This window comes from Corvus brachyrhynchos, unplaced genomic scaffold (assembly GCF_000691975.1).
Source record: "Corvus brachyrhynchos isolate BGI_N302 unplaced genomic scaffold, ASM69197v1 scaffold56, whole genome shotgun sequence".
NCBI classification, from domain to species: Eukaryota; Metazoa; Chordata; class Aves; order Passeriformes; family Corvidae; genus Corvus; species Corvus brachyrhynchos.
The window spans coordinates 7,563,349-7,572,471 of record NW_008238664.1 but is presented as its reverse complement, the minus strand read 5'-3'; the positions used below and the strand labels follow the sequence as shown (position 1 = coordinate 7,572,471).

At 42.5% G+C, this 9,123-nt stretch overlaps 1 protein-coding gene and 1 long non-coding RNA gene across 3 annotated transcripts in view; one reads left to right on the top strand and one right to left on the bottom strand.

The window, feature by feature from the left end:
* The first annotated feature begins 21 nt into the window (after nucleotides 1–21).
* Nucleotides 22–2,335, top strand: LOC108447543. 2 transcript variants are annotated; one of them, XR_001863153.1, is made up of 3 exons: nucleotides 22–207; nucleotides 524–2,057; nucleotides 2,227–2,335. It is a non-coding gene; the product is annotated as an uncharacterized LOC108447543 (long non-coding RNA). The 2 variants fall into 2 exon arrangements; XR_001863154.1 differs by having other exon boundaries at nucleotides 30–637; nucleotides 1,985–2,057; nucleotides 2,227–2,333.
* Nucleotides 2,336–8,847: 6,512 nt separating this feature from the next.
* The window catches only part of LOC103618190 (histone H2A-IV), a 1,246-nt gene continuing 970 nt past the window's right edge, over nucleotides 8,848–9,123 (bottom strand). The window contains exon 3 of the mRNA XM_008636574.1: nucleotides 8,848–9,111. Coding sequence (XP_008634796.1) covers nucleotides 8,848–9,111 — 264 coding nt within the window. The remainder of the gene's footprint in view (nucleotides 9,112–9,123) is intronic.

The following is a 9,123-nucleotide window of genomic DNA, read 5'->3' as shown; positions in this document are numbered from 1 at the left end:
CAAGCGCTCCCCCATCGCGTCGCGGGAGATCCGGACGGCCGTGCGGCTGCTGCTGCCCGGCGAGCTGGCCAAGCACGCCGTGTCCGAGGGCACCAAGGCTGTCACCAAGTACACCAGCTCCAAGTAGGGCGTTTCGGACCGTCACTTGCAACCCAAAGGCTCTTTTAAGAGCCACCCACTTTTTCAATAAAAGGGCTGTATAATCACGTAAGAAAAAACTTTATTATTCTGAAAGCTTCTTTTAAGGGTTTTTTTTTTTGAGGGGCTTTTAGGTTTTGCATGTAACTTAGGGGTCATTTTTATAAAATACTGGTCTCCAGTTAATTGTCTTAATGAACATTCACTAACTGCAATAGATCTGTAACTAAAGGTGGTGTAAGTTTTCTTAGCTGATGCTGGTTTTCCTTAATTTATGGTTCTCACAATTTTCAGTGTCATTGTATATGAGTAAGACCTTACTATTCGAAGTTTTCCTGTTATATATACGTTGTAAACTTAAAGAAATATTTCTGGATTTTTCTAGTTAGGAGGGAATCGAAATTATTACTAATGAATACTCATCCACGTACAGCCGTGCTATAGTAAGATCTACCACTTGACGGTGCTGTGTCTGGGGTTTTTGTGGGAGAAGTAAGAGGTGAGTACAGTGCACTCTACTACAAAAGAATTTATGTAGCAACAAGTGACATTTATCCAAAGCTCTTGCCAATAGCCCAGTCACCAATACAACGCAGAAGTACTTTCTGAAATCGCCTTTATTTTCGCTATTTGTCTTAATAATTCTACTGTTCGTGTGATTTTTTTTTTTTGTTATAGCAACTTTCTTAGCTTCTCCCTGTGACTGCTTTAGGTTCCCCTTGCAACTAAGAAAACACGTGAAAATTAATATTTTTTTCTCTTACTTGTCCTTTCTGCATTTATCTGTAACTAATTGTATTAAAGCTATGAAATACTAAGGAACTAGATATCCTGGGCTGGCTTTGTAAGCTATCAGAGTTTATCATAAAGCTACTAATTAGGCTCAAACTGCAGGCTTTCTGAGTCACTTCATCACGTTCTTGGATAATTACATGCTACCATAGATGCAGATCAAAGCCATTATTACTTTCAAACTACATCTGAATAATCCTGAATTGCAAGTATGTATTGTGAACTTCTGAACATAATTTGTACAGGGACCACAGAATCACCAAAGTGCACTTTGGAGTACTGACTTGCATGTTGTTTGGTTGTACAGCTAATGAGACAGGTACCAGGTCTCCCATAAATTTGTCACCTATTACCTAATAAAAGTTAATTTCAGTTTGAGGGTTTATGGGGACTTCTCAGATTGGATTTCAGATATCCAGTGGGAAGAGGCTCTCTCCAGCCTCTTCATTATCAGCTTAAAATGGTGTTTTGACATCTCTCCAAGTGCTTTGGTGCAAACTCTGAAACACAGGTTGCTTATTCTGGGCATCTCTTTATGTCTAATACCTTAAATGATTAATAAACCATGGTATACTCCAGTCTCTAGGCTTTTTAAGTGTACCTGAGTCACTAGAAAAGCACAAAGAAGTGCTTATATTTTGACAGTGAAGGTGGTCAGCAGAACAATTGGACGGTGGCTATTCTGCATAATCAGTCATGTTAAAATACTCCAGTTGGAATTACAGCTATCAGGTGCCAGCCCTGCTGCCTGATTTGAAGTAGGAGCTCAGTGATGCCTTTTGGCCTCGCAGCTCATAAGTGTTCATTTTGCCTTTCCTGTCTCTGTGTGCTCCGTGTTGCACGCTTCATTAGCAGCTGTCACAGAAACTCAGAGGACTTTTTTTAATAGATTATTTCAATGTGTGAAATTGTTTCTAGGCCCATAAAACTCTTTGCTCAACAGAAAATAAAGCATTGCTGATTCAGTATGAATGATAAGGCATATTAGGGGGCTCTGTGAACATAGCATTTGACATCTGATATGTTTGTAACACAACTCTCATTTCTCTAACAGTGCTGAGGACAGTCTCTGAACTAACAAAGAGCTACGACCGTGGAAAATTTTGAACTCGTTCCTTTCACCAGAGGTAAAAGTAGTAGGATTTAAGCTGATTAAGTTAACAAAACTTAAAAATTTCATGCAACAATAGGATGAACATTCAAAACTACTAGTGCAAATAGTGTGAATATAAAATCATATGACATCTTATTCTTCAGTCTTTCACGTTCTTTACTGTCCTTTTCTATTTATTTCAGAGTAGTGTTCTTTGTATTCTTCAAGACACTCTACCCAGGATGATATCACCCAGCACCAGTAAGGTGGCACAGTGTTCAAATACATCATCTTGGTATAGCAGGTGATTTTGCTGCTGTCACCTAGACCATTCAGAGTAGTGTTCTTTGTATTCTTCAAGACACTCTACCCAGGATGATATCACCCAGCACCAGTAAGGTGGCACAGTGTTCAAATACATCATCCTGGTATAGCAGGTGATTTTGCCGCTGTCACCTAGACCGTGAAGGAAGCAAGCAGATGCCACCTCAAACAGTTTTCCTGCCCTAGGTTCTTCCTTGAAGATGAGTTTCCAATCTACTGAGTGAGTAGTTTCTTTATCCAACATGCAGAGCATATAGAGCTGGGTGCCTCCAAAGAGGAATTGCCTACACCAGATTGCAACTTAAATTATATCTGTGCCACCCGTCACCCAAGCCCCAAATTCCGTTATTTAATTCTTGGTGGTGGTCCCTTGATGTCATATTAATTTTTTTGGTCACTGGGTACCCGTCTGAAGTTATCTCATTCTCAGGATTGTTTTCTTGGTCCATCTTCATTCTGCTTCTGTCTTGACAGTTTCAGCTTGTTCTGTGTCTGTGGCATTAGTTTTATCAAAAAGTTTACACTCTCATCAGCTTGTGTGCCCTAGGCCTGCAACTTGATGATCTTCCAGTGCAAAGCAAAGTTATTAATCCCATCAATTCTCAAAACTGGGAAGTGCTTGAATGCATAATCTTTAAACAGGCCCTTCATGTTGTCTTTTAATCTACCCTCCACGTTTACCTTCAAAATACCTCTTGATTTACAGCAACTGAAATATAGGGAATATTTACACTTGGTAATACAAACATTTTTTTTAATTTTTTTTTTTTTTGTATCTCAACTCTTTGTATCTCAAACGATCAGAGTGCTATTACAATTTAGTCCTGTAGTAAATAACCAGCAAAAAAGAATACTGAAGAACAACACAACCAGTTACAAAAAATTACCCTATTTTATTTTTACTAGAATAATAAAGTTAGTATCACTCCTGGAAGGATATATTTCTTCTCTAGATGACCATCCTGCAGTAAAACTTATGTTTATTCATCATCATCTTTAAGAAAGAAAACACCCTCTCTTTTTATTTCTGCAAAAGTGGAATGCACCAGCTGGGCGAACAAATAACTGTATTCTCTAGTTAACTGACTGAATAGTGAATCAGAAATGAGAAATAAATGCCATACATCTGGACCAAAACCTGAACAAATCACACACTGTTTGTACCACTTTTTTCTTCCTTCCTGGTTGTGTTTTTTGTTTTGTTTTGTTTTGCTTGAGGGTTTTAGGATTTGGGGGGGGGGGGGGTTGTTTTGGGGGGTTTTCTTTATTTTTGTTTTGTTTTTATTAATGAAGCAAAGCAATATCTGCTCACAAACCTGAAATCAATTTTCTTTTTTTTTTAATGGCCACAGAATATAATTACCTGACGCCCAGGACAAACTATTGCAATGGTAGTTTCTCAGAGGCTTTCTTTTCCATTTTACATAGAAAAGAATATATTTTTAAAAAATTATGGTTGCAGGAAAAAGTATTGACTGCAGCTAGGGAAAAATACACACCTTGATGTAATGTTTTCAGCCAGTGATGAAAATCTGCCCAGGTCAGAGGGTAAATGAAAAAAATTAGGACTTCAGGTTCCAAAAATCTGGTCTTAGGGTTATGCTATTCAGAGAACAGCACAGCTCAAGACATGATACAAATCTCACTGGAGAAGAGGACAGAAAGTAGATGGGAAGGCAGCTGGGAACCTCTCCCTTCCCAGCTCACACACCTACAAGGAAGGAAGAAGCATTACAATGAGCAGAGGCAGTTCTCTCCTCAAGGACTGGGGTCACAGGACCAGAGGCCTATGTAGGTGGAAAGGGTGTTTTGGGTTTTGGGTTCAGTTTCTTTCATGGCTACAAAGAACTGAATTATTTGACAGCAGTCCTATTGAAGTGGTTGTTCCAAAAGGATTCCTTGTCAAAAACAATAGTAGGTATTAATCACAAATGTTCACCCTTTCATTTTTAATACTGAAAATCTCAGGAAGCAATTCTGGGCATACTTCCATTTTACATTGTCAGGAAAATTAATCCACAAGCACCAGAAGTTTATGTCCTAAAAGGAGACAGAGGAGTCCTGTTATTCAAATAAAGAGAGATGTCATGGGCATTTCAGATGGGGTCTCTCAAGTTGTTGGAGGATGCAGCCTCCTTTTTATCCTAATTTCCTGGCTGCATTTCCCTCCCCATTGGCTGAGGCACTTGAGAGGTACAGACTTCCCCAACTGCCTAGTAAAGACCCCCTTCTAATGTGTAGGCCCCCCCCTTGTTTTTTTTCTTATTCCTTGTGTTGTTTTTTTTCTTATTCCTTGTGTCTCTGTTCTTTTTCTCTAAGCCCAGGGATTTAACACAGTCTCGAGTGTGTAACAGTCTGTGCCAATTAGTGGAATTCCTATGGAATTTATGGTTCTTCCCATTGCTTCTTTCACCTCTCAGTATCTGGCTTTATCTACAGCAGGCCCACAGTTTGTTTGTAAAGACACCTCCTTCTCATTCCTTTCAACATCTAGAAAATAAGTAGATTGAAAAGAGTTACAGAACAGATTGGAATTTTAATCTCACATAAAATCCGCAACTTTTTTGTACCTGTAATCCTACTTACGTTGCATGTAGATTGTTTTACTTGCAAAGGTCATAGGAAAATGGAAGAAGTAATTCTTGAAATAAGAAGAGAGCGCGCATAGAGAGTTACATCTGAAATCTGGGCTTGAGACAGATTAAAGGACGTTGACCTCCCTTTGTGCAGCATCAGAGCTGTGAAGAAATACACATATCTCTGGTATGCATCCTCTTTTCCTTTCGTAGCAAATGGCAGCAACAGTAAACGATCTGACAACTCCACATGATCAAGTTGTTTTGGTTTTTTCCCTTATGCTCTTGGGTCATAGCAAGGGGGTTAGTGTCTTTAGTCATCCCAGTTAAAAAAGAAAACAAAAATTACCACAGGAATGTCATAGCCCCAATCTTTCAACACATCAGAATATGTTTTAAACAGTTTCCTCCACCTGTGCTCCAAGCATCAGTAGACTGGACCAGCTGCATCACAGGCAAAACTGGATGCCTGGACTCAGCTGAGCTGCCTCAGGAAGCCAAGTTTAGCTGAGTTGGTTCCACTCTCTACATGCGAGGGCTTTTGAAATCACTGCTACAAATCCTATGGAAGAAGTTAAATGGTCACATTTCACAGGCATATGTAGCTGCTGGATTTTTAGTCTTAAGTGATACTTACATGTCATGCAAAACCTCATAGGATATGTGTGTGTTGTACTCCAGACTTACCATAGCAGCTCACATTTCTCAGCATTTTTTTAAAGAAGAGGGAGAAACACCAGGAAACTGCAAAAGAGCTGGGATTAATTTACAGCATTCATCTGAACTGAATGATGTCTGCTTTTCTGCTTCACCCTACAGGTTTCTTTCTTGACAAAGGAAGAGTGAAAAATACTTTAACTGGGGGTTGGGGTGAGACTGGAGGGGAAATACCTTGCTTCTGGATTTAAAAATCCAGGGTCCTGCTCTGCCCTTCCAGGAGATATCTGACCCTTTTCTTTCCCTTCTCCCCGCTGTTCCCAGGGGCATCTTGCCTCGCAGGGGTTGGAGGAAGCCTCAGAGCAGCGTAACCTGATCAGCCCCCAAGCCCCTAAACACCCCCATTCCCACTGTGAAGTCCTGCTCCATCCCGTGTTATTCCGCCATTTCCCTCCTCCCAGAGGCGGATTAGTCCTTAAATCACCGTCCCTGGCACCGGCGCAGGGAGCAGGAAAATACCTGCTTGTCAGGGCCAGACCAACAAACCCATTTCTCGTTGTCGCTGGAGCAATGATGGCTCCTGGTGGGAACCGTCCACTCTGTTACCCACCTACCCCCCGGCCCGCGCTGTATTTAAGCAGCAACGGGAAAACTCAGCTTTAGCCCAGCTCTCCTCCTTAACATGCCCAAATGAAATTCGTGCGATTAAATCGCAAAACGCAAAACAAAGTAAGACCAAACCAGCCGCGAATTCACGTGAGATTCATTCGTTTTAACGCACAGCCAGCTCGACAATCCGGGAGCCACCGTGCATCCCGCCGTTCCAAACTGCGCCCAGACTCCTTTCCTCGAGCACGGGGGGTGAAGAGGGGGATGCGGCATCAGAGGGACCCGCCGGCGGGGGCGGGGCGGGCGGCCTGGGGGGCTGGTGAAGGTCTGGCCCGCTGGAGGTGCTAAGTGCTCTCATTAACGCAGGGAAGCATTTTTATCTTCCTCCCGTTCTGCTGTTGTAAAAACAAATTATTGTCAAAGAAATATCCGGGAGACCATCTGTGCCGACTATAGGAGACTGCCGGTGCTCACACCGGCATTGTTAGGAAATACATACATTTTCAAAACCATTCTGCCCACTTAGCCCTCTTTTGGTAAACCACATCTATAAAGCATCTTCACAAGAGTGTATGGCTGTACAATATACATTCGAGGTCCTACGGCCCTTCATAATCTGGACGTCATGTAGCCCTATCTTTATTTTATGGCTTTATTTCCCATGCATGTAATTCGAAACTACAACTGCACAATGACTAAACACGCTCCTTAGCAGGAAAAAATAAGAGGAATGACTACAATAATAATTATTAATTATATATCTTCTTGACTATTACCGTGGTATTCTTTATATCAGGGCATTCTTTTATAAGGGAACGAAACCCATTAAATTGTTCTGTTGGAAGTTTCTACAGTCTACAAACTAGAATTTTATCCCAGTCACACATCTGGGTGATGCACCGACGGTTTTTCTTAGAAGCCTTTCCCATTGTTTGCTACAATCCAATATGCAGAGGACAGTTTCATTATGTGGAACAAGGTGACGCGGAGGGGAGATTAGTGTAGACTTCCTTCCCCTATGGAAGGGTAAATTTATCACCAACTTAGTTTTAGGAAAATTAAACTCAGTGAACCCCAGGTCACGGGAGTTAACTCACATCTCTTTTTCCCTATGCTGGAGGAGAGAGATGGGATAAAACATGGTCGTGTTGAAAACTGCTCCCGTTGCTGCAGTGCCACGAGCTGCAAAAAAAGAGCTTCATGAAGTCAAGAAGCTGCTGGCCTCTGTGACCAAGAGCCTGCACGAAATGCTAAGAGAAAAATAAGCCAGGGAGTCCCGCTAAAGCCAGAAGGAAATCGGAAGCCAGCAGGGCAGCACCAAAGCAGAAAAATAAACTTTATAAGAACACTGTGACCTAAACAGACAAACAAACTTTAAAGCAACGCTGTGACCTGCTGTAAGAGCAGGGAATTTTCTAAGAAGGACTCGCTTTCTCCCAAAAGGAAGTGCTGGCTCGAAATTCCTCACACCCCGGGGAGAAGAGGGCGTGGATCAAGTGGTAAGTGCCAGAAAAACGAAATTAAAAGCGATAGTGCTCTTTCCAGTGTAACACAGTGAACACCACCGTAGTGGCACATCACATCAGACCGCTCCTTGAGAACACTGGCAAACTCCTCCCTGCCTGAAATTTTTCCCTGGTGTTATACAACTCTGGCAAGGAAAGCCGGTGGGATTCCTTCATATATGTGTTGAAAAGCAGCAAAAATGGATCAGTCAGGGGCCCGAGGCTAGGAACACCTCTCCTGTTGTGAAACAATTTGTTCAAGGTCACTGCCAGGACTGCATAATTTTATTCAGGGCCTTATTTTTTGTGAGAAAGATTTGCTTCCCTTCCCACTCCCCTTTCTCTGAAATATGATGTTGCAACAGTGATCAGCTCCTATTTAGTACTCTCAAAGAAAACAATCCAGGCTGCTAATAAAACTTTAGTATTGTCCTCTAATACGTACTGAACAGAGCACTTACAGCAAAGGCGGAGGTGGTTGGCCAGGGCATGTGACATTTAGACCATTATAAAACCCCTACTTGCCACTGGTAACGCACTGAGAATGTCAGTGCTCTCAAAGCACAATAAATCATTAGACAATTAAGAAATTCTAAAAAGGCATTAGAGGAAAGTTAATCTTGGTGAAAAAACGAATAAGTTATTAAAAAAAATAAACTAGCATTAAGACAACTTCAGTACAGAAAGAGGGAGACTGGAACGAAGAATGGCATAACTAAAGACTTGAAGAAAAAGGGACTTATGTGTTTCTGCCTGTATTATCAAACAACCAAAACTGCAGTGACTCAACCCTTTGTGACCAACGTGGGCGGCTCTGAACAGAGCCTCTTGTAATTAGATTAGCCGCACACAACATTTACTTGGCTTTAGCCTTGTGGCTTGCAGCTTTAGAAAAAAAGCCTTTCCAATAGGCACAAGAATTCCATGTGTGCAAGGATCTTGCTGGCTTTTAGTGACCTCAATATCTTTTGAGAGCACTGGTTTTTTTTCAACACGAGAGAAGGGAGAGGCGGAACAAATACGGTTGCAACCGCGCTAGAGACTTCTAAGCATACTTAAAAGCAATTTAGCTCCTTAGTGACCTTGTGGGTGGCTCTGAAAAGAGCCTTTGGGTTTCTCTTGGCAAAACTTCGCGGGTTTTATCCTTCGGTGCTCACTTGGCTTTAGCCTTGTGGCTGTCGGTCTTCTTGGGCAGCAGCACGGCCTGGATGTTGGGCAGCACGCCGCCCTGCGCGATCGTCACCTTGCCCAGCAGCTTGTTGAGCTCCTCGTCGTTGCGGATGGCGAGCTGCAGGTGGCGGGGGATGATGCGCGTCTTCTTGTTGTCGCGGGCCGCGTTGCCCGCCAGCTCCAGGATCTCGGCCGTCAGGTACTCCAGCACGGCCGCCAGGTACACCGGGGCGCCGGCGCCCACGCGCTCCGCGTCGTT